We start from the raw sequence: 27,664 nt of genomic DNA on the forward strand, positions 1-27,664 counted from the left end.
GACGTCGAGCACAGAGGAGCATGTCATTCTGCTTTCGGTTTCGGCAGCATGGATGCGCTTTACATGAAAGAAGGCACTGATGTGTCTGCCATCGATAAAGGTGTAAAAAACAAGTGGAGGTGGGCTTGGCTGTACGAAATAGGTGAAAACGGAAAGCCATTTAGTTCATGGTGCAAAAAACTAAACATTCCAGGCGCTTGCATTTGTGTGGTTCGCCACAAAAAATAATACACGGAAGCAATGGAAAGAGAGTGCAATAAATTGAATATATTAATCCATTAATTAATTGATAATAAAGTTATCAGTTCTAAGTTAACCCATTGACGCCGGATGCTGCGTCGCGCAACATTGCCCCAGCGCCGGTTGTTGCATAATGCAACATTGCCCCAAATGCTGGTTGCTGCATAACGCAGCATGGTTGATTTGTCATTATTTTCAAGACACATGCTAGATTTATTTTTTTAATAAAAATGTGTTAGTGTTGATGCTGAATGAGCATGATCCAATAAAAGCAGAGAATTTTATCTTTTAAATGCAACTTATTTCATGTCTTTATGTGCTTCAGAGGCTGAGATATTGAATTTTTCATAGGCGTTTTCAATTAAATTTATTTCAGAAAACCCTCAGGCAGATGGGGACCTTCTCTAAAAACTGGCTTAGGCATTTGCAGATGTTTTTTTTTGCAGGCGTTTCAGGCGTCAATGGGTTAACCATTCTCAGAATTTCATCGAAATCCACCCATAACCCCCCCCCCCGTAGAATTTCATCGAAATCCACCCATACCCCCCCCCCCCCCCCCCCCCCCCGTAAATTTTCAGTCAAATCATTTTTTTTTGCTTTAATCCATGATTAACATGAACATTCCAGGACAGATTGTTATCAAAGTAAACACCCAAATATTTATAAGAGTCAACCTGAGCAATATTGGTATCAAAAATGAGTAATGGAGTGTGGTCTCCTACCTGACTGGGGTCAAAGACCATTTCTTCTGTTTTTTTTCGCATTTACAGTGAGGTGGTGCTCCTCACACCACTGCACGAACCTATGTACCTCTTGCTTATAGACAGAGGTGTTTAGATCCCCATCTAATGTCCCTTTTCCGCTACCCTTTCTCAGCTCACTTCAGCCCGACACGGCTCGCGTTTCGACTACCTTAGAGCAGCACGACTCAGCTCGCTTCAGCCCTGCGTAGCACCCAAAACTCGCACCGTTTTGGAGTAGGGCTGAAGCGAGCCAAACCGAGCTGAGTGAGGCTAGGGGCGTGAGGAGACACTCCCCTGTGCACTGATTGGTGAGGAGGAGTGTCCTCACACGCCCACACACGCCCCGCGAGCACGCTGGGATCTGTAAACACCGTAAACCCGGAAGAAGGAGAATTACGAGAATTTCTGAAGCCTTATGCGCCTCGCCTCATCTATACGCTCTTGCCAGTATCTGTTGGCGTTGTCGGTGACAACAAGCCACAGCACCAAGACCAGCAACACTAACGACTCCATGTTTATTGTTTACTATCCGGGTCGTGAGACTACCGCTTAAAAGATCACTGATGTCACTGTTTGCGCCACCTAACGACATCACGTGACGTCCACCCACTTTCGCTAACTCCACCCAATGTGTCCACCCACTTCCAGCCAGCGCGGTTCAGCGCGGTTGTAGTCGAAATGCAACTCCAACAGCCCCACTCGGCTCGACTCAGCCCAACTCAGCACCGCACGGCTCAGCCCAACTCAGCCGCGTTGGTAGTGGAAAAGCCGCATAACAGACACAAGATGGCGGTGTCATCAGAAAATGTAACAAACGAAACAGTAGGGTGTCTGCTAATGCAATCATTTGTGTATGCTATGAACAAGGGGGGAGAACTCACGCAACCTTGAGGAACTCCCGTACTTACTGTTTTTAACCGAGATATTGTTTGGTTCACTCTGACCTGTTGTGTCCTATTTGTTAAAAAGGAGTGGTACCACCTGATGATATATGGATTAACAGACATGTGTCGAAGTTTACTAAGAAGGATGTGTGGCTGCACGGTGTTAAATGCAGAGCTGAAATCAACAAACAGTAGTCTGGCATAAGCCTTAGGATTTTCAAGATGTTGCAGGATTGAATGTGTTATGGTCAGAATTGCATCATCAGTGCCACGGTTGTCTCTATTGACCCTTCCCACTCACGTGACCTTCGTAAACGCGACCGCCATTTTGGACATGAAGAAATAACGGTTTATGGCACAGACCCTTTCGGTTCTCGCTCATCTAGCTGCTACAATGACTGCTTAGACTGCAACAATAATACCTAACACACATTTAAGTATCCGTCGTAAAGACGTGAAACTCGTCGAGTGACGAGTGTGTTCACTGATAAGCTAACACAATCTAAAAGTAGACATACCATCACACTGCCCTGGCGCTGTGTACAGTTTACCTTCTATGGTTTGTGCACTCACTATTTGCCATTACTTTCTCCAACCCAGTGTTCGAACTATGCCGATATTTTCAGGGGGGTCCCTTTTTTTCCCTTGGGGGGGTGCTTGCGCTTGTCTCAGAGCACGAATCTCCAAACACATGAGAAGCCTATCTTACGCACATATCACGCGGACTCCACACACGCATCGCGTCTGAAGTCATAACTCATCAGGGGAAATCGTGTCCGCATTGGCATGTTCAAAAAACAACCTCGCGTCAACAATGATACCACACGCAAGAACAAAAAAACAGTCAGGCTACTCAACACATCTGATCCACAGCAGCACCAAAGCATCACTGGAAATCATGTCAACAACCAATCTTCCATTTCAACACGCGTCAACAAACAAATGGCACCACAAACATGAACGAATCGGTCAGGCTACCGATTCCAAACCCACAGCAGACGAATAATTAAATGCATCTTACCTTAAAGCATAATCGACCACAAAGGAAGTCTGTTGGCACACTTCCTTTCTACTAGTTTGTCCCCCCAACCTGGCAGCAGCAGTCGTTGTCATATCGGTTTATTTTATCTTTGATGTAAACACAACACTTCGGATATACAAATGCTTCCCGTTACACACGATTGCTATGTCAATAAACATCATTTTGCCAATATTTTAGAGACCATCCATCTTCTCCGTCGGTCAGCACCTGTCGGGATCCGATAAAATGATAAATCTTGCCTTGTGTGTTGATGGTTACTACATCCAGGTGCACAACAATATAATGGCATGATGGCAGTCTTGCTGAAAGTAAAAACTTTCTTTGATGGCTATATTCCTTTCGATGCTTCGCCGTCGTTCCTCGTTGTTGGCTGTGGTAGACTACTGGTAGTTCATGTCCAAAATGGCAGCCGCATTTGTCGTGACGTCACGTGGGATGGGTCTATAGGCAAACTGATATGGATCTAATGCTGTTTTTCCACTACCAATGCGGCTGAGTCGGGCTGAGCGGGGCTGTTGGAGTTGCATTTCGACTCCAACCGCGCTGAACTGTGCTGGCTGGAAGTGGGTGGACACATTGGGTGGAGTTAGCGAAAGTGGGTGGACGTCACGTGATGTCGTTAGGCGGCGCAAACGGTGACCTCAGTGACCTTTTAAGCGGTAGTCTCACGACCCGGATAGTAAACAATAAACATGGAGGACATGGAGTCGTTAGTGTTGCTGGTCTTGGTGCTGTGGCTTGTTGTCACCGACAACGCCAACAGATACTGGCAAGAGCGTATAGATGAGGCGAGGCGCATAAGGCTTCAGAAATTCTCGTAATTCGTAATTATTATTCTTCTGGGTTTACGGTGTTTACAGATCCCAGCGTGCTCGCGGGGCGTGTGTGGGCATGTGAGGACACTCCTCACCAATCAGTGCACAGGGGAGTGTCTCCTCACACCCCTAGCCCCACTCGGCTCGGTTTGGCTCGCTTCAGCCCCACTCCAAAACCGTGCGAGTTTTGGGTGCTGAGTAGGGCTGAAGTGAGCCCAGTCGCGCCGCTCTGAGGTAGTCGAAACGCGAGCCGTGTTGGGCTGAAGTGAGCTGAAAAAGGGTAGTGGAAAAGGGCCATAATTGACCTTGTAGGTTTGATTTCAGCTTCTCCACCATCAACTTCTCTAGACACTTAACTACAATAGAAGTCAAGGCTGCTGGTCTGTAGTCGTTGTTCTCTTGAGGGACCAAAACAATACAGCAGCACGTTATTCGATCTTTTACCTCATGGATTTTTTTTTTTTCAAAATAAAGACATTTCAGTTTTGATTCTTGCAACACATTTCAAAAAAAGTTGGGACAGTAAAGCATTTACCAGTTTATAATGTCTCCATTCTTTCTCACAACACTTAAAAGATGTTTAGGGACTGAAGACACCAAGTGACGAAGTGTTTCAGGTCTTATTTTGGTCCATTCTTCATCCAAACAGGTCTTAAGGTGTGCAAAAGTACGGGGTTGTCATGGTTCTAGTTTTCTTTTCAAAATTCTCCACACATTCTCTATTGGGGACAGAGGGGACACACCCTCTTCTTCCACAGCCCTGCCTTTGTAATGTGTGCAGAATGTGGTTTTGCATTGTCTTGTTGAAATCTCCCTGGAAAAGATATCGTCTTGAAGGCAGCATATGTTGCTCCAAAATCTCCGTGTATTTTTCTGCATTAATGCCCCATCACAGAAGTGTAAATAACATTTGTCAAGGGCACTGACACAACCCCATAACATGACACATCCTGACTTTTGGACTTGTTCCTAGTAACACTCTGGATGGTCCTTTTTGTCTTTGGTATGGAGCACACAGCATCTAGGGCTGCACGATATCAGAAAAATGTGCGATATTCGATAACATGACTAAATATCTCGATATCGATATGTATCACGATAATTAAATATATGTTTTTCTTACCTCTACTCGCCGTTCTGCCCTGTATCTAGCATTTAAAAAAAACACCCAATGCATCGCTTCCATTCCAACATTATTTTTTATTGGAAAAACATGGCTACACCTGCAATGGTGTCCATCAATCATCTTTAAATCTCTTAATTTTTGTGAGCGCAGCAGAAAATGTCTTAAGTTGAAGTAAACAAAAAACTGAAAACTACATTACGTTAACATAAAGCATTCAAAATGGCAATTTCAGCGGCTCCCGGGAGATGAAGGTGAGCGACACAGATTCACCATAAACTCAAACACAATCTGTTAATAACACATGCGGGTGAGAGAGCAGTGGTGTGTGTGTGTGTGTGTGTGTGTGTGTGTGTGTGTGTGTGTGAGAGAGAGAGAGAGAGAGCGGTAGCGTGTGTGTGTGTGTGTGTGTGTGTGTGTGTGTGTGTGTGAGAGAGTGAGAGTGGTAGTGTGTGTGTGTGTGTGTGTGTGTGTGTGTGTGAGAGAGAGAGTGAGCGGTAGTGTGTGTGTGAGAGAGAGCGCGGTTTTATGTTTTTATGCTTCTGTACAGCAGTGTTTGTCCCAGTGAGCCGCCCCACCACTGTTTTACAGGTACATGTCTTGCAAAGTACCTGAGTTTGCAGTACATCACCCCTCCTGAATCCAAAGCACTTCCAAATAGCAGACGTGCATTTTTTTTTTTTTTTTGGAAACCAGTTCCTCCTCACACAAGTTTGTCTCACCACACTTGCTTCCGCCATCACCACGAGGCTTTTACTTGTTTTGCAATAGGGGGCGGAGTTATCCCGCGGCGCTTGTTGACATTCAAATGTGATTGGACGGCACAGAAAAATGTGCCTTTTATCGAAATTTAAGTAATTTTTGCGGTATGTGTATCGCAAACTATGATATTGCGATATCGATACTTTTTCGATATATTGTGCAGCCCTAACAGCATCCATTTCTTCCAAAAAAAAAACCAAACCTGGAATACTGATTCTCATCAGACCACAATACACGTTTCCACTGAGCGATGGTCCATCCCAGATACCTCCGAGCCCAGAGAAGTCGACGGCGCTTCCAGACACGGTTAACATAATGCCTTGGTCTCACATAGCCGCAATCGCTTCATAGTAGATGCCAATAGACGATTTTGGGCCTTCTGAGGCCAACCGGCACACCTTCCGGGTCCTTCCGTCAAAATACATGAGAGCCAGGGAGTTACCTTGACAACTGGGAGGGTGTGGCTTCCATCCCCGGAAAGTTTGATCATGTTAAATTGTCGTGGGTCAAGCGCCAGATAAACTTCTCCATCGCAACCGTGAAGGCATCCTTGAGTATGCTTGAGGTGTACAGTTAGGCCCATAAATATTTGGACAGACAACATTTTTCTAATTTTGGTTCTGTACATTACCACAATGAATTGTGAACAAAACAGTTGAAGTTCAGACTTTCAGCTTTAATTCAGTGGGTTGAACAAAATGATTGCATAAAAATGTGAGGAACTAAAGCATTTTTTTAAACACAATCCCTTCACTTCAGGGGCTCAAAAGTAATTGGACAAATTAAATAATTATAAATAAAATGTTCATTTCTAATACTTGGTTGAAAACCCTTTGTTGGCAATGACTGCCTGAAGTCTTGAACTCATGGACGACATCAGACGCTGTTTCCTCCTTTTTAATGCTCTGCCAGGCCTTTACTGCAGCGGTTTTCAGTTGCTGTTTGTTTGTGGGCCTTTCTGTCTGAAGTTTAGTCTTTAACAAGTGAAATGCATGCTCAATTGGGTTGAGATCAGGTGACTGACTTGGCCATTCAAGAATATTCCACTTCTTTGCTTTAATAAACTCCTGGGTTGCTTTGGCTTTATGTTTTGGGTCATTGTCCATCTGTATTATGAAACGCCGACCAATCAGTTTGGCTGGATTTGAGCCCACAGTATGTCTCTGAATACCTCAGAATTCATCCGGCTGCTTCTGTCCTGTGTCACATCATCAGTAAACACTAGTGACCCAGTGCCACTGGCAGCCATGCATGCCCAAGCCATCACACTGCCTCCGCCGTGTTTTACAGATGATGTGGTATGCTTTGGATCATGAGCTGTACCACGCCTTCGCCATACTTTTTTCTTTCCATCATTCTGGTAGAGGTTGATCTTGGTTTCATCTGTCCAAAGAATGTTCTTCCAGAACTGTGCTGGCTTTTTTAGATGTTTTTTAGCAAAGTCCAATCTAGCCTTTTTATTCTTGAGGCTTATGAGTGGCTTGCACCATGCAGTGAACCCTCTGTATTTACTTTCATGCAGTCTTCTCTTTATGGTGGATTTGGATATTGATATGCCTACCTCCTGGAGAGTGTTGTTCACTTGGTTGGCTGTTGTGAAGGGGTTTCTCTTCACCATGGAAATTATTCTGCGATCATCCACCACTGTTGTTTTCTGTGGACGTCCAGGTCTTTTTGCATTGATGAGTTCACCGGTGCTTTCTTTCTTTCTCAGGATGTACCAAACTAGATTTTGCCACTCCTAATATTGTAGCAATTTCTCGGATGGGTTTTTTCTGTTTTCGCAGCTTAAGGATGGCTTGTTTCACCTGCATGGAGAGCTCCTTTGACCGCATGTTTTCTTCACAGCAAAATCTTCCAAATGCAAGCACCACACCTCAGATCAACTCCAGGCCTTTTATCTGCTTAATTGAGAATGACATAACGAAGGAATTGCCCGTACCAGCCCATGAAATAGCCTTTGAGTCAATTGTCCAATTACTTTTGGTCCCTTTAAAAACAGGGTGGCACATGTTAAGGAGCTGAAACTCCTAAACCCTTCATCCAATTTTAATGTGGATACCCTCAAATGAAAGCTGAAAGTCTGGACTTTATGTCCATGTCCATTATATAACTATAACTTGAATATGTTTCAGTAAACAGGTAAAAAAACAAAATTTGTGTCAGTGTCCAAATATATATGGACCTAACTGTATGTGGACTACCAGGGGTTACTGTAGCATTGCGTCACAACCTTCGAGCACAAAATGTTAATAGAACAACATTCTGCACAAAGTGAAAAGTTTGCCTAAGAGGTGTGGCTTTTTTTTTTTTTTGTCAGACTGCAGCTGTGAACACTGTACACACTGCCATCGTTGCCGTAAGGCCATATGTCGCTATCCGTCGCTGCTGCCATTGGTTTTACCAGCGTCGTCTTCTGTTGTGGTGACCGTGGCTTCATTTGCATGTTTACTCTGCCCAAATTTATGCGACAGATTGCCTCCAAAATCTGCTGAAAAGGCCACCGTATCCCCAGCCACAGTTCTCACGGCTCAACCAGCTATGTCAGACCTTAGCGTAAGACTTCCTTTTTGTACAGTAAAGTTTTAACTGGCGTTTGTGGATGTAACTCCATATTGTAGCTTGATAAAGTTTGCCAAAGTAATCCCGAGCCCATGTGGTTCTATCAGCTATAGACGGATGATGGTTCTTGATGCATTGCCGTCTGAGGGATCGGAGATCACGGGGGTTCAGATTAGGCTTGAGCCCTTGCCCTTTACGCACTGTAATTCCTCCAGATTCTTTGAATTTAATAGGGGTGTTCACACGGCAACTTTTACTCCGGTGTCGCCCCTGAAAGCTGCTTAAACCGGTGCAAATCTAACCCTGCTCGGGAGGTGGTTAAAGAAATTTACTCCGGAGTAAATGCTAGTTTGCGGGGCAGCACCGATATAAAATGGGACGTCTGAACGCTACAGGGGTAGACTCGCTACGGGTGAGGAGAGTTGATTACATACGGGCATTGCATAATTTGCATCCTGGTATTTTGCGCTTCCAAAATGGCGAATATCAACAACAACAACAGAACAAGCGTGTTTTCCAGTGTTGCCAGATTGGGCGGTTTTAAGTGCATTTTGGCGGATTTTAACATATTTTGGGCTGGAAAACGTCAGCAGTATCTGGCAACACTGGTGTCTTCATCCACATTGTTTTCCCGGCGCTTGGTGATGCCATGACAACCGGGAAAAGGAAGTACATTTTCACGCGTGCGCATATTTCATTTCCGCATTATTACTATCGGAAATGATAGTAATAATGATAGGAAATGATAGTAATAAAAGGAAATAATATCAAAACTTTTATTACTATCAAAGGAAATGATAGTAATAAAGTTTTTGCGACTATTGCACGGTCGTAAAAACTGCCGTGTGACCGCAAGTGGGGCTGCACCGGTGCTAACACGCTTCTCTCTAGTAAGCAGGGTTGTGACGTGTGAACGCTCCACAAAATTTACACCGGTGTAAGATATATCGCAACAAAATACATCGATGCAAATATCCAAATCCCTTCCTATATTTCTTTGAGGAACATTTTGTTTTTAAACATTTCAGTAATTTTCTCAGACATTTGATGACAAACTGGAGATCATCAGCCCATCTTTGCTCCTCAAAGACGAGGCCTTTCCTGGATACTGATGACGTACCAAATCAATAGTCACCTGCTGACATCACATGTTTCAAATCGCATCATCTTTTAATCGTTTTACCTCATTACTCGTCCTAAATTCAGGGATGTGATTTTTCCGCGAATTCGAGGAATTCCGCTTTTTTTCACCTCAAAATTTGAAAAAAAAAATTTTTTTCCGATTTTTTTTTTTTTTGCTCAAAAATCCGCATTCATATCCTATTCGTTCCGACTTTCAGTAATTCCGTCATTGAGATGAAACGAGGTATGTGATTGGCCCATCACTCTGTAACAACCAATGAACGCGCTTGTTAGATAGCTGTACGTAAGCTCGCTTCAAACAAAGAGTTGAAAGATGGCAGCCTCCGTGATCGAGCGTAAAGATGCCCTGATCATCAGTTTGGTGTGTGTGTGTTTTTAAAGTAAATAAACATGGGGAAGAAGAAAAAAAACAACCCAGTTCATTTCTTTCCCCATAATAAACCTGCGAGTGGTGATGGTGTCACTGCACGTGCAACAGTTGGGTATGTTTTCACGGGGTGATGAAGGTTGCCGTGGCAACGGGGCCTCGCTTCATCTGTCGCTTCCTGGATGCGCATGCGCACGCTATGAAAGCTGTGGTGAAAACGTTAGCATCAGAGGCTAAACCTTCTGAGGAGAAAAGAAGGGGCGGTTTTTATTTCAGTTTGTTTTAGTTACGTCCGAAGAAACAGCAGTTTAAGGCCCAATCCCAATTCTAATTTCTACCCCTACCCCTCCGCCTTCCCCTCCGCCTTCCCCTTGGCCCTTCCCCTTGAAACTGAGCTACAAGGGATAGGGCTTGAAATTCAACCCCTACGTATTGGGATAGCTCTTCAACGATCGCATACGTCATCGCGTACCTCCGTCAGCGTTTACGTTAGCAAAACGCGACCAAATGCGTCATTGGCTGCGACCAGCCGCTACAGTCAGAGGCAGAACCAGAAATCTCTGCTGGCAGGGTGTGATTTGTTAACTAACACCACTGAATGGGATATCTTTGGCGCTTCGTGCACCACATCCGACAGAATGAGGTGTCAGAACACTCATGTAAACAATAAAAGCGAGAATAACAGAACAAAACGTACGCAGTAAAGCAACCGAAAACAATACTCACTCCCAAAGCTTTTTAGCAGCAGCTTGGATTTCAGAAATCGCTGCTCATTCTCAGCTCGAAAGCGAATCAAGCGGCGTGTTTCCTCTGGATAACAACTTAAAACACGTAAATAATGGAGAAAATACATTTATGACAATCTTTCGCCGCGGGAACCGCCATCTTTCTGAAATCCGCATGAAATCTCGCTGAAATCCGCATGGCATTGTGGGAAATCACTCAAACCCCTTCGTTCGGAGTCAGCTCCAGGAAAATCTCCGTTTGGAGGGGTACAGAAGCCCTCCCCCTTCCCCTACCCCTCCGCGTTAACTGGGATTGGGATACCCCTACCCCTTCACGTGAACGCGCAAAATGGAGGGGAAGGGCCAAGGGGTTGGTCCAAGGGGTGAAATGGGATTCGGCCTAAATCACGGCTCTAGTTTACAAATCAAAATGGCTACTCAGTGAAAACAAAACAAAAGCTAGAGAGAGGGGGAGTGGTGGGAGTTTAACCCGGGAAAGCCCAAATGAGGATAGGTTCCCTTTTGAGTCTGGTTCCTCTCGAGGTTTCTTCCTCATGTCGTCTGAGGGAGTTTTTCCTTGCCACTGTCGCCACAGGCTTGCTCATTGGGGATAGATTAGGGATAAAATTAGCTCATGTTTTAAGTCGTTCAAATTCTGTAAAGCTGCTTTACGACAATGTTTATTGTTAAAAGCGCTATACAAATAAACTTGATTTGATTTGAAAGTGAGTCTGTGAGGCGGCAGTGATGCTTGACCCCTCCCGCCTCCTCTCACTTTACCTCAGAGTCTCTGCCAACTTCATCACAGATTATTTCACCTTTTTCACTCGAAGTTAGTTTTAATTTTCGCTCAAAACTTTTCCCACAGCGTGGATGTAAGGTAATTATACACAATTTTGATTTGTTTATTCAATATTAAAATCTCATCTCATCTCTAGCCGCTTTATCCTGTTCTACAGGGTCGCAGGCAAGCTGGAGCCTATCCCAGCTGACTACGGGCGAAAGGCGGGGTACACCCTGGACAAGTCGCCAGGTCATCACAGGGCTGACACATAGACACAGACAACCATTCACACTCACATTCACACCTACGCTCAATTTAGAGTCACCAGTTAACCTAACCTGCATGTCTTTGGACTGTGGGGGAAACCGGAGCACCCGGAGGAAACCCACGGGGAGAACATGCAAACTCCACACAGAAAGGCCCTCGCCGGCCACGGGGCTCGAACCCAGACCTTCTTGCTGTGAGGCAACAGCACTAACCACTACACCACCGTGCCGCCCAATATTAAAATGTTAGTGCAAATAATACATACTTGCCAACTTTTCAAAATTCTCATGAGGGAGAAAAGTGCATGAAAGACATTTTCAATTGGCCGAGGGTCTGATGCGCAGTTGAAATGATAAAAACAGTGGATCCCAATTAATTGCAAACACATTTTTTTGTGAATGTTGTTTCGTGAAAAAGTGATTTTTATTCTTGCATATGAAAATCCTCAAGTGAGTGAATAGAGATCTTGCAGTCACGTGACCGGAAAGTACACAGCCACCATCTTGTCGGTAAAAAACACAGCTGAATACTGCTGCACTCGTGTACAGAATGGATCAATTTCAACCGACGGACTACACGGCTCATTTTTCTAATGAACAGATAACTAGATATATGTCTAAAATAAACGATCTACAGATTAGTGACCCTTATGGCTTACCGGACGGAGTTTTCACGACCGTGTCAGTGGATGTTGAACTGCCAGCGGAATACCCGGACGTGTATAATTACCTCATTAACTTTCCCTCGCTGTTCAGTGGTGAAGCACTGCATGCTTATAAATCTCTGCACAGTTATCTTTACAGAAATTCAGGATTTGTCAGCGACTCCAGTGTTTCCCGCAGAAAATTGCTTAGTCAAGGTGGTGAGTCTTCGGTGGGCATCACGCGCGGCACGGATAGTGGTCCGGGGGGGGGGGGGGCGTAACGCGTCACACGTTGCACAGATAGTCCGGGGGGGGGGGTAGTACTACAATAATAACAAAGCTGTGTAGAACTGTAAAATAGGTATTTATTGAAATACTGAAAGAAGCCCGATATTTATTTTTTGTTGTTTCCCTGCCATTTACTGCACGCAAGAAAGGAAGCAACAAGTTAGCGTCAATCATGCAATCATTGTGACAGATCGTTTTTTTTTTAACTATTATAATTTATTTACGGCCCATCAGAGGAATGTTGGTGTGCAACGGCGAAAAATGTATGGCTTTGCCATCTAGCCTATGATTACCCTCCCCTTTTGTTGAGGAGGAAAATGCATGACCCTCTCTCATAACATCCAGACTAAATAGCTGCCCCTTCCTTCCACAAAAAAAGTTGCGTGACCATTCCCCGTTTTCCTCCGGTGGACCCAACGAGAGTAATCTCGCTGGGTGGACCAACAAAAATAACGGAAGGGTCCCACGAATGTAGCCTACAGCCATAATTTATATTGCCTACCTTAATACATTTATATTAGGCCTACTTATATTAGCACATGAACATTATATAGCATTAGGCTATATAATTATATTATTATATTATCTTACTTATATTAGTACATGAAAATTAAATTTCACTGTAACAATGCAAATGCACCGTTTAGATGAGCAGTTACAAATACAACTTACCTTCTTATTCCACCGACGATAATGGCAACGTCTCGACTTTCCCGCTGAACCGTTGAATTTAAAATTAAAATGTTTGTAAATATGGCCTCGAGGACATATGGCGTAGTAATATATCCAACCACTAGGTGCCGCAGTTTAGTCTAGCTGTCAGTCCCTGCGCTGAAATGCATTACCACTTCGGGTTTTTTTTTTTTTGGACGCATTTTTTTTTTCTTGGAACCTTGCTAGGGCGGGCGGTTGAGTTACCCAGGGCGGCCGCCTTGCCTGGAAAGTGCTGGGGGAAACACTGGACTCAGATGTGGCATCTTGTAAACAAGAAAATAACAATCCTCATTGGACGGGTAAGTCACTTAAGTATTGAGTATAGCACTGACCAGCCGATTATAGAATAGAATAGAATAAGGTAATTCCAGCTGTAATTTCAAATCGTCCGTCTTGTTTACCATGGATCTGGCGTTGGAGAGGTAGAGGCTTAGCAGTGGAGGTTTGAGTAGCTGTTTTCTGAGCTTAGTCAACAGGCCGGCTCTGCCTGCAGCCTCGCTTTTGCTTCCACTCCCGACGCCGCCTCCTTCGCTTTGCTTCCGATAACAATCCACGGAGACCCCGCTGGTCTCGCTATCCGTCCGGAATGTTGTGCATGCGATGGAAATCGCTACAAACCGTCATTTTCTGCTGGAAACCAATGCCCAGTAAGTCCATACGGTTGTAGTGGATATTGAAGTCCGGTACAGACGAACAACACGCAAAAATACACACAAAAAACATAAACGTGCACAGGTAGGGAGAGCTTGTAGCCGCAGCCGTTGTAGTAGAATTGTATATAGTGTTTTCCAGAAGAAAAGGTAGAAGCAGAAGTAGAACCAGAAGTAGAAGGCGGAAATATGGCGTTTGACTGACAAGATGGCGTCTGTCACAATCTGGATCGGCTGTGACGTCACATGCAAGTGCTCCATATGAGTCAATTTCACAGAAAACGTATTTTTTTTGTCCGGATGTGTTTTGTTTACATCAAAATTTGACTACTTTGGTTCATAAATGTGCATTTTGTAGCAAATTTTAGGGTCGAAAATGAGCAAAAATGGCTGTCCCACTGAAAGAGACTTTTTTTTCAGACATGATTCTTAATGTTAGACAAAGGTGGAATTGAAACTTTTTCATGTTCAACGACAAGACTGTGGAAACCACAATGGACATATGATGTCACAAATTGAAAATGCCATTAAGAGAAGATATTTTTTCGATGTTTTGTTAATTTTTGTACCTGTCCCAGAGGTTTGTGTCAGTTCTGTTACCGTGATTAATCACATAACAAAAATAAATGCTCCCAAAAGCTATTATTGAAATTATTTGTTGCCAAGGGTCTACATATTCTCACTTTTTATATGGATGGCAGAATGAACTGAATCTGAGAATATTTACTTAAAGGGGTACCGAATAATATAATATATACAGTTGCTGATGTGATAAAGTAACGTATTCTTAAGTATTCCATCAAATTTATATACTAGAAAACAACGAAATATCTTGGTAATTGTAAATATAATACTTTATACGCTAAACCGCACAAGAGTCGCCATTTTTAAAAGACCGTGACGTCAGCGCTACCCACTGCACTAGCGGAACTCTCCGAAATAGAGGAGATAAGCGTGTAATCATGGCGTCGGGCACATCAAGTGAAAGCGACAGCTCTGTCGAATCATATGAAGAGATCCCGCAAGACACACTGCAAGCAGGCTATGGCTTAGAAGGGTACCAGTTTGAACCTAGGAGAGGTACTATGTAGTGGAAGTTCATTATGTCTAACTATTAAAGCTATTTTAAGTTCGTTTCTTAAGACAAGGATTTTTTTAAGATGTTACCTTGTTGACAGTTTCGGTGAGAATCTTCCGCCTTCTTCAAAACAGTCACCAGATGTCGAGTGGTGACGTGCCTTATCAGCTGATGTTATGCTACGGAGGCGTGAATGTCCTGCGCAATTTGACAGGTAGTTCACGCCTCCTGCTGTCAGGTCGCTCCCCCAGGACACATCTGGCGACTGTTTTGAAGAAGGCGGAAGATTCTCGCCGAAACTGTCAACAAGGTAACGTCTTAAAAAATCCTTGTCTTAAGAAACGAACTTAAAATAGCTAGGAGAGGTACTCTCGACTCCGGTGATGAAATAAGAGAAGAAAGCTCGGGTGACGGCGAGGATGAGACTGATGCTGACCATGGGCGTGGCGAGCGTGGGGCAGAGCGTCTGCGTGCAGGTGACACGGCGTGGTGCTCGTGCGGAAAATGTAACGTGGAGTTGCTCACGAGTCCAGCAGAATTTATTTGCTGCAATGAGATAGGCGCCACCCGTGGACTTGCGAAATCGTCGCAAGAGGCAGAAACAGGTATTTCACACGTGCTATTCCCAACCTCAATGAGCCGACACAACTGGGCACATACATACGTCATGAGTGTTACGCAGAGAAAATGAACGTGCATTCTGATTGGATAAAATTAATATCATGGCGGGCTGTTCAAACTGCGGAAATAGTTTGCTCGAGCTACTTTCAAAACACTATAACTTTCCAACCTTAGAACAAAAAACTTTTGTAAGTCTTGAATAAGGTTCGTTAATGTGTGTTTTATTGTTATATTTACTCGATATATTGCCCTCTGTTCCCCTTTAAAAATTTCAGTTTTGGTAAGTAGTCTATGCATGACTAATTTTTTTGTGTCAATCCTGTTACCCTGTCTAAACGGAGTGTGCAGTAACTTAATCAAATATTAGAAGTTGCCACACATAAGAAGCAAACCGGGAGACTACCAGGAGCAATAGAGTTTAATAAATAACGGTGGATGAATTCTTATGTTGCATCATGTTTGTTTGAAAAGGCACATTTAGGTATGTTCAACTTCTACAGTAATTGAAAGTATAAATTTTGTTTTTCCTTATACAATTTTCTATTTATTCTAATGCAGATGATTTAATTTAGAAGGACATTTTTAGGTTTCATGTTTTGGCTTTTTGTCAGTTAAGAATCATTGAATTTACTATAGGGGCTCAGAGTTGCATGTTGACCATTAAATTGGCTTGAATTTGTTAATCATGACAAGTTTTTTCTTGTGTGTTTGCTTGCCATTTTAGTACAATTTTTAAGTCAGAAAACCCCAGAACCCCGGCTAAAATTTTCAGATAATTTCACCAGCCCCAAATCACATCCCTGTAAATTCAGGGATGAGAATTTTCCGCCGATCGGCGGAGTTCCGACTTTTTCAGACCAAAATGATCGTTTTTGAGCGTGCGCGCGCAACATTAAGGTCTGCATCACGCATCTTAGAATGTGTGCGCGCGAGGGAGACTGTGTGCCTGTTCATGTAGCGCATGCCAGACAAAGAGCATCCTGATTGGGTTACTCAGCAAAATAAGCCAATCAGCTTTCAGTGTGGGCGGGCTTTTATCTCTTTTCTCGAGGACCGAAGTTTTCAGCTGAGTCAGTGCAGCCTACAGGATCGGCATGGCAGAGAGAGCACGCGCGCGCCCCAAAAAACCAAAGCACAAAACCCACTTCAGCTCAGATTACACAAAAGAATCTCCGTGTCTAATAATAATCTCCCTGTCTAATAATAATCTCCCTGTCTAATAATATCCTTGTCTAATAATAATCTCCCTGTCTAATAATAATCTCCCTGTCTAATAATATCCTTGTCTAATAATAATCTCCCTGTCTAATAATAATCTCCCTGTCTAATAATATCCTTGTCTAATAATCATCTCCCTGTCTAATAATATCCTTGTCTAATAATAATCTCCCTGTCTAATAATATCCTTGTCTAATAATAATCTCCCTGTCTAATAATAATCTCCCTGTCTAATAATAATCTCCGTGTCTAATAATAATCTCCCTGTCTAATAATAATCTCCCTGTCTAATAATATCCTTGTCTAATAATAATCTCCCTGTCTAATAATAATCTCCCTGTCTAATAATCTCCCTGTCTAATAAAACTCTCCCTGTCTAATAAGCTCCCTGTCTAATAATAAGCTCCCTGTCTAATAATATCCTTGTCTAATAATAATCTCCGTCTAATAATAATCTCCCTGTCTAATAATAATCTCCCTGTCTAATAATAATCTCCCTGTCTAATAATATCCTTGTCTAATAATAATCTCCCTGTCTAATAATATCCCTGTCTAATAATAATCTCCGTGTCTAATAATAATCTCCCTGTCTAATAATCTCCCTGTCTAATAAAACTCTCCCTGTCTAATAATCTCCCTGTCTAATAATAAGCTCCCTGTCTAATAATATCCTTGTCTAATAATAATCTCCGTGTCTAATAATAATCTCCGTGTCTAATAATAATCTCCGTGTCTAATAATAATCTCCCTGTCTAATAATAATCTCCCTGTCTAATAATATCCTTGTCTAATAATAATCTCCCTGTCTAATAATATCCCTGTCTAATAATAATCTCCGTGTCTAATAATAATCTCCGTGTCTAATAATAATCTCCGTGTCTAATAATAATCTCCCTGTCTAATAATCTCCCTGTCTAATAAAACTCTCCCTGTCTAATAATCTCCCTGTCTAATAAAACTCTCCCTGTCTAATAATCTCCCTGTCTAATAATAAGCTCCCTGTCTAATAATATCCTTGTCTAATAATAATCTCCGTGTCTAATAATAATCTCCGTGTCTAATAATAATCTCCGTGTCTAATAATAATCTCCCTGTCTAATAATAATCTCCGTGTCTAATAATAATCTCCCTGTCTAATAATAATCTCCGTGTCTAATAATAATCTCCGTCTAATAATAATCTCCCTGTCTAATAATAATCTCCCTGTCTAATAATAATCTCCCTGTCTAATAATAATCTCCCTGTCTAATAATAATCTCCCTGTCTAATAATATCCTTGTCTAATAATAATCTCCCTGTCTAATAATCTCCCTGTCTAATAATAATCTCCGTGTCTAATAATAATCTCCGTGTCTAATAATAATCTCCCTGTCTAATAATCTCCCTGTCTAATAAAACTCTCCCTGTCTAATAAGCTCCCTGTCTAATAATAAGCTCCCTGTCTAATAATATCCTTGTCTAATAATAATCTCCGTGTCTAATAATAATCTCCCTGTCTAATAATAATCTCCGTGTCTAATAATAATCTCCCTGTCTAATAATAATCTCCGTGTCTAATAATAATCTCCCTGTCTAATAATAATCTCCCTGTCTAATAATAAAGAAAATAAATAAATAAATAAAATGGCCAAAAATCATTAGCCCCTGGAACCCCTGGGCCCCGCCCTGGTTTTTTCAGACTTTTTAAATATTTTTCATTCTCATCCCTGTAAATTGCCCCATCCCAACTTTTTTGGAATGTGTTGCAGGATTGAAACGGAGAAATGGATGTATATTAACAAATGAAATGAAGTCGAGCAGGAAAAAAAAGGAATATCTTGGGTTCATTCTGTCTGCAATGAAATACAAGTCAAAGTCAATTTAGAAATCACTGTTTTGTTTTTTATTTGCGTTTTCTATACCGTCCCAGCTTTTTCTGATTTGGGGTTGTAGATGGTAGATTGTATTTCTTTGCGTTGTGCTCGCAAGGCAAATAATTTTCAGTGTGAGGAATGAACTCCAAAGCTTTGGATTTGGAGGATCAGGGAAAAGACCCTTCTGATGTGAAATAAAAGCATGGATGATGACTTGACACACAAAATATACATCCTCTACGGTCAGGAAATTGTCGTGTTTTAACAAAAAAAAAAACTTATAATTAAATAAAGTTCTCAATAATCTTCAGACTTTGGTCAAAAGTATTACGAGATGAGATGATATTTTCTGGTGGGGAGGAAAGATAGATCAGCATGACCATAAATGTGTGATAAGACTATAAAACACGGATCCATGATGCCATGGATGGGGAAAGTGGAAGTTCAGCTTGAGTGTTTCAGTGTAACGCGATAGAAAGTTGAACCTCGGGATCTGAAGCGTTCATCCATAAATTGATGTGATTGTTGAATTCTGATCATGCGCTCTAATCCCAGATATCCCATGGCCTGATGCAGAAGAGGAGTTATCCCCCAGCGCTCGAGGTGCCATTGAGATTCTTCTCAGCACAGACGTCACCAAACGGGCTGGGCTTAAAGGTGAGGAGTCCACAGAGTACCATGAAACCATGCCACATTACCTCCTCCAGTCAGGGTTGAGGATCGATTTGCCGTGTGCGCTGCAGTTTCATGCTTCGTCTAGTTTGATTTTTCTTAGAGGCCTGAGGACGTTTTCATGTGGCTACCGCTTATAAATAAAATTGTTTTCTGATCCCATGTCCATACAGTAAATATAGCATACATTCTTTTAAGTTCGTTTCTTAAGACACGTATTTTTAAGTACGTTACCTCGCTTGTTGGTCAACAAGCGAGGTAACACTTAAAAATACGTGTCTTAAGAAACAAACTTAAAAGAATAGTTATAATTATCAGACATAATGAATTTTCACTACATATTATAAATATAGCATACAGTTGTGGTCAGAAGTTTACATACAGTGACAGTGATATGAATGTCATGGCAATATTTGGGCTTTCAGTCATTTCTTTGAACTGTTCTTTTTCTGTGGCAGAATGATTGTACAGCATACAGCTTTAATAAAAAACCAACACTAGAATTTGGTGCACAAGTTTTAATTTTCTTTGGGTTTTCTGAAATTATACATACAGGGTTTAAAATATACAGTTGAACTCAAAATTATTAGCCCCCCTTGTGGAATTGAACATAATTCTTGATTTCTCCATGAAAATGACCATTGACAACAAATGTTTTTATTCTTGAAATAAATGCACTATGAAGACATTGTCCAACAAGTTTCATTACGATATCTTATCATCACACTGAGTTTCAACCAAAAACAGCAAAAGTGAGATGTTCAAAATTATTAGCCCCCTGACCATTAGTAGTCAATTGTGTACCCTTTTTGACCCACAACTGACAACAACCTCTTGGAATAGTTTTTCACTAGGTTGGCACAGGTCTCCTGAGGAATTTTGGCCCATTCCTCCATTGCAAACTGTTCCAACTGGCCCAAATTGGATGGTTTTCGTGCATGGACGTTCTTTTTCAGCACTTGCCACAGGTTTTCTATTGGATTGAGATCTGGGCTCTGTGCAGGCCACTGTATGACGTTGGTCTTGGTATCCTTGAAGTATTGCTGGACTATTTTAGATGTATGCTTTGGGTCGTTATCTTGCTGGAAGACCCAACGACGACCTAAGCGCAAAGTGAGAGCAGACTTCTGCATGTTTTCCTTCAGTATTTTTAGGTAATCTTCCTTTTTCATGGTGCCATGCACCCGAACCAGACTGCCTGTACCTGAGGCTGCAAAACAGCCCCACAGCATGATGCTGCCACCACCATGTTTAACTGTGGGAACTGTGTTCACAGGGTTGAAGGCCTCTCCCTTTCTTCGCCATACATAGGCAATGTCCATATGCCCAAACAGCTCCAATTTCGTCTCATCTGACCAAAGCACAGACTTCCAAAACTCATCTTTCTTCTTCAAGTACTCACGGGCAAACTTTAGTCGGGCTTTGATGTGACGATGTTTTAGTAAGGGGGTTCTTCTGGGACGATAGCCCCGAAGCCCATTCCGATGAAGAGCCCTCACAACAGTGTGCCTTGACACACAAACTCCAGAAGAGGCCAGGTCAGCAACAATTTCCTTTGCAGATGTACGGGGCTCTTTACGGACATCTCTGACAATTTTTCTTTCCAGAGTTCTTGAGATCTTACACTTGCGTCCACGACCAGGTTTGTTCTTGACCGAATTTGTCTCCTTGTACTTGGCAATGATGCACCGAACTGCAGTTCTGGAGACTGTAAACCTCTTCGAAATGGCAGTGTAGCCTTGGCCCTTGTCATGAGCCTCCACAATCTTTTGTCGGAGTTCAAGACTTATTTCTTTAGTCTTCGGCATTGTGACAAATAGTAATCCTCCTCATTCATTCAAATGCCCTGTTCCTTGGAGTCCTTTTAAACTGTTGAATGGAGCCAATTGACTACAGGTGTTGCTAGGAAGCCAATTGATTGCACAGGTGTTGTTTAAAAGCTGATTGGTTAATTAACTGTGTTTTAAAAGCAAGAATCCACATGGGGGCTAATATTTTTGACCAACTCATTTTTACCATATTTCATATAAAGACAGCCTAAAACTAATTTCATATTCCAAAATGCACCACAAACATCTGAATAGTACTGGTGATTGTTTGTGTATATCAATTTTTATCAATGCTTTAAACATTTGGAGGATATTTGGGAAAATGTTCCAAAATTTAAGGGGGGCTAATAATTTTGAGTTCAACTGTACATACAGCACACCTAATATTTGGGTAAAATGTCTCTAAGATTCACCTTGACCAAACATATTTTTGTTGACCATGAACAAGCTTCTGGCAGAATTCTGGTTGGATATTTCACGACTCTTCATGGTAGAATTGGTAAAGTTCAATTAAACTTGGCTTGTTTTTTTCTTGGCATGGACTCGACTTATAAGCACAGTCTGTATATTTTCAACAGGGTTGAAGTCAGGACTTGTTTTAAGTTTAATGTTAGCCTGCTTCATCCTCCACAACCAGCTCTGATGTGTGTTTGGGTTCATTGTCCTGTTGGAACTCCCAAGTCGTGTTCAAGTTTCTGATGGTTTATGCTGAAGAACTCTGAGGTAGTCCTCCTTCTTCATTATTCCATCCACTTTGTGTAATGAACCAGTTCCACTGGCAGCAAAACAGCCCCAGAGCATGATGATCCCACCACCACCACCAGCTGGTACAGTGTCCCTCTGTACATGGTGGTCATTGTGGCCAAACAACTCAATCTTTGTCTCATCTGACCATACAGCTTTCCTCCTGAAGGCTTTTTCTTTGTCCGTGTGGTCAGTTTCAAACTTTAGTTAAGCTTGAAGGTGTCAATTTTGGAGCAGGGGGTTATTTCTTGGATAGCAGCCTCTTAGTCCATGGTGGTCTGAACTGTAGACAGTGATCCATCAGCTTCCAGTTCATGGCAGGGCTGTGCCATGGTGGTTCCCAGGTTGTTCCTGACCATCCAAACCGATTTCATGGGTTAAAGTTTTCCGTCGCTACGACGGATTTCCGTCAGCTGGGAGCGCTAAAGGTCAATAATGAGAGTGATGCAGATCTGAGGGAAAAAAAGGGGCGTAGGCCCATAGGTCTGACACCGATGTGATTTAGAACTTCACCAAGTTGCTGTGATTGCCTGTTGTTGAACCCTTTCTTGTGCTATGTTTGAGTATATGTAAAGGAATAAGTTGTTGCGCTAGATAGCCATAAATAAATAAATACAGCCTCCGCTACTGTCTAGTCCCGGGGAGGCTCGGCGTAGGCCACCGATGAAACTATTTGGCTGTCCTACTACTAGGCAACTAGGTTACTTGTCTACTACTAATAGTAGTAGTAATAATGATATTTGCCTATTGAAAGGTGATCAGGTGAAAAGTTGAAGCCGCAGCAACACCTTTACTATTAAGCGTTTCGTAGGCTTCGGCAGACAACGTTCTGGAAAGGCTGTGTTTTTCTTTGGTTTGATTAGCCTACGATTTAATCTTTAAACATTATGGTTTCAGCAGTTCGCTTAAACATTGGAGGCTGCAAGATTTCCCGACACTTGTTTAAGATGCCAAACTTCATAGTAAGGAGAAAATAATTCCACAGTATTTAGTGCCTCGTCAGTCTCAGAAATTAATAGTGAAGGACCAACGCGAATTAAGTCCCAAAAAACCATCTCGTAGGCCTATATTTTACATTTTCAAAAAAGTCCGGAATTGGAAGTCGGTCAGTGGAGTTTAATGAAGTGTCTCATTCACTAAGCACAAAAGGTCGGAAAACAGTGGAGAAAACAGCGATTGCTTAAATAGGCTACGAATGTTTTACATTAGTAATTTAATGTATGTGACAAATAAATTCATTGATTAATAGATAAAGAAGCCAATATACTCCGAAGCTCAAAATTCAGGAAAGTGGCTCCAGTGTCACAAGTGCACAAGAACAGTTATTTGAAAGTTAACCTAATGAATTTGTGCGTGCGATTTCATGAAGAACCGGGACAACTGGCATTCGGTGAAAGATTCACACCTGTGACCCCATTATATTCGCGCGCGCCCTCTCGCCCACTGTTGCTTCGTTTTCCCGATTTACACGCGTGTCTGAAGATGGAGTTTTCAGAAATCTCCACTCTGCCCAGAGTTTGCAAAAGTAGCTGTTTTCAGTGACTGAAACCTCCGTATAGGTGTGAATGAGAGGTGCAACCGAATAAATAAATATGCGTCTTTTTTATCCGGCTACATGTAGGCTATCACTGCGCAAAGCCTCTAATGTTGAAATGGTAGTAATATTTGTTAAAATAATAGTAGGCTAATTTCCACATTAATTGGTAAAATGGCCCAAGGGATGTGATGCGGGGGTGGCCGTTTTATAAGGGGGATGATTTGAGATTTTTATTTCAGAAGGGGGATGCCTCCCCCCCCAACTGCGTATAAGGCCACCGGACATAGGCCCTTCGATTTCCATCGCTAGAGCGCGTCAAATTACTTTCGGTTTTGCCAGCATGGATGCGCTTCTTTTAAATGAAGGCACAGATGTGTCAGACATCGACAAAACGGTAAAGAATAAGTGGAGATGGGCTTGGCTAAATGAAATGGGCGATAATGGCAAGCCATTTAGTTCATGGTGCAAAAAGATGAAAATGGCAGGTGTGTGCTTTTGTGTAGTTTGCCATAAAAAAAAAGTCTATGGAAGCAATTGCAAAAAACTAGATGCCTTTGGCTTCACTGCGAAGAAGCAGAAAAAGTGAACTTTCACTTTACTTTTCTTGCAAGTTCTTTCTGTTCCACTGTTTTGAAAGCATGGTTCAAGTTCAGCTGCACTTTTCTCTTAACCACTGTTGTGCATTACTAAAGTATTGTTGAAATAAATTTGCACTTTGCGCTGAAAACTTGATGTTTCATCATTTATAGCCAGTAATGACAATGGTCAAGTCTTGCCTTAGCTTTAGTCATTGTTAAAATTATGTAAATGTACTATAAGTAGGGGCCGAGGGGATAATGGACAACACGGCGTTTAAAATTTGACGCATCGCTGATGTGGTAGGGGCCAACGACATGGAGCTTTTTTTTTTTTTTTGCTTTAATCCATGCGATTTCCTTTCAGCTGAGGGTGACAGTTGAAGCAAAGTGACTTCACCTCACAATAACTTGCATACAATTGTTTGAACACACACAGGCTACATCAAACATGGCGGTTTCAGGATGGCGGAGTGGGGAAATACAATCGATCGGAATCTCGGCAACTTTCATTAAAAAAAGCCTTTAAACGTGATCAGTAAATATTCATAATAAAGATTGTGTTCTTGGATCTTGTGCTAAATAACTGGAAACCGGCACAGCTCTCCATACAACAACCGTTTGAACAGTCGACTGTCTGGTATCCCGACAACATGGCCGCTCCATCTGGCTTGGGCTTTCTGCAGAAGAGCGTTAACGCTGGGAAGTCCCGCCCATTTTAGGACCGCCGTGTCCAGGAGTTTATCCTGCCACTTGATATGAAAGAGTTTGCAGATAGAGGTGGGTCAAGTGGAAGTGACTGAGCTGCTGTAGCCAGTCCAGGTCTTACAGGCGTAATCGTCATCCAAGTTTAATAAGAAATAACATTTATGGAAGGAGACTCCAGTGTCATTAACAGTCTGAGGGAAGGCTGGAACTGAACTTCAGGACAGAGTTTTGCACTGTGCACTCCCCCCCCCTCTACCTTTGAGAGCGATAAACTCTAACCATGAGGAGTCACATTTACTTCATGGACGTTCCACAATATTTAATGTAGCTAGACTTGTTTTTTTTGCTGTGGTCTGAGAGGAGTAAATCACTCCAGGACGTGCGGTTATGGGAAAATAATCAACTTGGTGATGGCGTGAGTAGTACCAGTGACTTGGCTTCATCGCATCACATCATGTTGACCAGTTGTTGATTATTTTCCTATAACAGCACACTTTTTTATATCTTTGAGTCCTTATTTATTGGTGCTTGTGGATTGAGAAGGTTAATTAATTTCCGATATCGAAGACAATTCGTTTTATTGCTGGGTTTCACGTGACGTCACATCCGCCTCATGAGTTATTCAGAACTTTAGCTGGTGGTCTACCAGAGCTCAGTCGACAAAGCGTTTGTACGGAGAAGGTTCAGTGCTCGCATGAAAAATGCCTTACGCTTGCGTTGTTTTAGGTTGTTCGAATCAATCAAACCGTGAAACCGATGAGTTTCTTCAGGGTTCCCCGTGAACTCAAAGGGTGAACGAACACAGGATTTCACAAAAAGGCGTGGAGAAAGGTGGCTTTTGAACCTCTCAGTGAAATCGAAGGGAGCCGAGTCGAAGCGTGCTCGAGTTTCACTTGGTGAAAGGTTTGTATTTCCCTCTCAGCTCTGTCCTTAGTGTTCTCCAAGTACTTTTCTTGCTATGTGTCGTTATTTTACGGTACTTTTTTTTTTTAGTCCCGAAGCGCTAAAGTCCCCAGCTGTTTCTTTGTTTCCTCCTCACAAAGTCCATATGCATGAAGGTCGTGACAAAATTCTTCCCCAGCCGTACAGTTACAATGCGCCGTGATCACTTCTCCATCTTGTTTAACTAATGGCCCTTTTCCACTACCCTTTTTCAGCTCGACACGGCTCGCGTTTCGACTACCTCAGAGCAGCACGACTCAGCTCGCTTCAGCCCTACTCAGCACCCAAAACTCGCACGGTTTTGGAGTAGGGCTGAAGCGAGCCAAACCGAGCCGAGTGGGGCTAGGGGCGTGAGGAGACACTCCCCTGTGCACTGATTGGTGAGGAGGAGTGTCCTCACATGCCCACACACGCCCCGCGAGCACGCTGGGATCTGTAAACCCGGAAGAAGAAGAAATACGAATTACAAGAATTTCTGAAGCCTTATGCGCCTTGCCTCATCTATACGCTCTTGCCAGTACCTGTTGGCGTTGTCGGTGACAACAAGCCACAGCACCAAGACCAGCAACACTAACGACTCCATGTCCTCCATGTTTATTGTTTACTATCCGGGTCGTGAGACTACCGCTTAAAAGCTCACTGATGTCACTGTTTGCGCCACCTAACAACATCACGTGACGTCCACCCACTTTCGCCAACTCCACCCAATTGTGTCCACCCACTTCCAGCCAGCACGGTTCAGCGCGGTTGTAGTCGAAATGCAACTCCAACAGCCCCGCTCAGCTCGACTCAGCCGCGTTGGTAGTGGAAAAGCGGCATAAGATCCAGGTCTTTAAAGGGGTTTCTGATGATCTTTGTGAATGATTTAGCTGAGAGATAAGAGCCAACACAAGTGAGAATCAAGCAAACTGTTTGCACTTCGTTATAAAGATGCGAACGAAAAGCTTAAAAAAAATAAAAATACTTATACGGGCAAAAACAATCCAGGATTCATTGGGCAGCGACTTGATCCCGAGGTCCTTTACCCAGCCACATACAAAAAAGTTGTAAGCCTCCATACTCTTCCACGCTTTCATCTGTTTTGCGGTGTAGAAGGACGTCTGCAACACCAGATAGTTCGAGATGTCGGGGAACTCGACTGAAGGATCGAGATCCTATGACAAATCCTTCTTTCCCAGATTGTAGGGGTCGATTCCATTGCACACAGCAATCTTCTGAATATATCTAAAGCCAGCAGTGGCTTCTAGATTACGAGCGTACTCTGATAAGTTATCGCTAGTTATTTGCCGTTTCGACCACCAGCTAGTTTGCTTCTTCCGGGAAAATTTTCCACTAAGAAAAGTCACGTGACTGAAACCCAGCAATAGAAATGTGATCATTAAGGAGAATAAATGCTGCATGACACTTTTTTTTTTTTCCCCCTTTTCTTCCAGAGCTGAAAGAGCACGCGTTCTTTGCAGGTTTGGAGTGGGACAATCTCCAGAACCAGGCCATGCCTTTCATTCCCGAGCCCCATGATGAGACGGACACGTCCTACTTTGAGGCGAGAAACACTGCGCAACACCTCGTTCTCTCCGGCTTCAGTCTCTAACACACATATATAAGCACTACTGCTCCTCTAGCCGTTAGCTCGTGCTGACGGACTCGGTGAAGGAGAATTTCCTGACAATGAATGTAACGACTGATTCTTTCTTCCTTTCTTTCCTTATCAGGTTAACTTTTTGTTCACACATTCTTAAGTCGGAACATCTGGCTTGGATTCTACAAAGACGTTTTGTCTGGAAAAGTAGTGAGACTCAGCACTTTGTTAAACTACTCAGTGCTGAGTCTCCATGAGTCAGACAAACGCAGATCAGATCGTCCATCTGTTATTACACATTTTATACACGTTGGCATTATTAGGTCATGTTATTTAGGTGTTTTGTGCGTCTGTATGAGTAATATATTCGTTCCTGCTGCTATATGTGTATACTCTAACTTGCTGATGGTTTTAGAGAGCTGGGCTTCAAATATCTTTAGCGATCTGTTTTTGGATAATGTACCATGCAAAAAGATGATCACATTTTAGTGTGTTGGATGTAACTTCTACACCATGTAATAGCTGTTTAAATAAAATCCCTTTTAACATAATCAAA

General features: G+C 42.6%; 1 protein-coding gene across 3 annotated transcripts in view; it reads left to right on the forward strand.

The window, feature by feature from the left end:
• The window catches only part of mastl (microtubule associated serine/threonine kinase-like), a 68,739-nt gene extending 41,075 nt beyond the window's left edge, over positions 1 to 27,664 (forward strand). For all 3 annotated transcript variants that reach the window (XM_060922538.1, XM_060922539.1, XM_060922540.1), the window contains 2 exons: positions 19,078 to 19,179; positions 26,963 to 27,664. In XM_060922538.1, the coding sequence (XP_060778521.1) occupies positions 19,078 to 19,179; positions 26,963 to 27,120 (260 nt within the window). In that variant the 3' untranslated portion in view covers positions 27,121 to 27,664. The remainder of the gene's footprint in view (positions 1 to 19,077; positions 19,180 to 26,962) is intronic.

The sequence above is a fragment of the Neoarius graeffei genome, chromosome 5, assembly GCF_027579695.1.
Source record: "Neoarius graeffei isolate fNeoGra1 chromosome 5, fNeoGra1.pri, whole genome shotgun sequence".
NCBI lineage: Eukaryota > Metazoa > Chordata > Actinopteri > Siluriformes > Ariidae > Neoarius > Neoarius graeffei.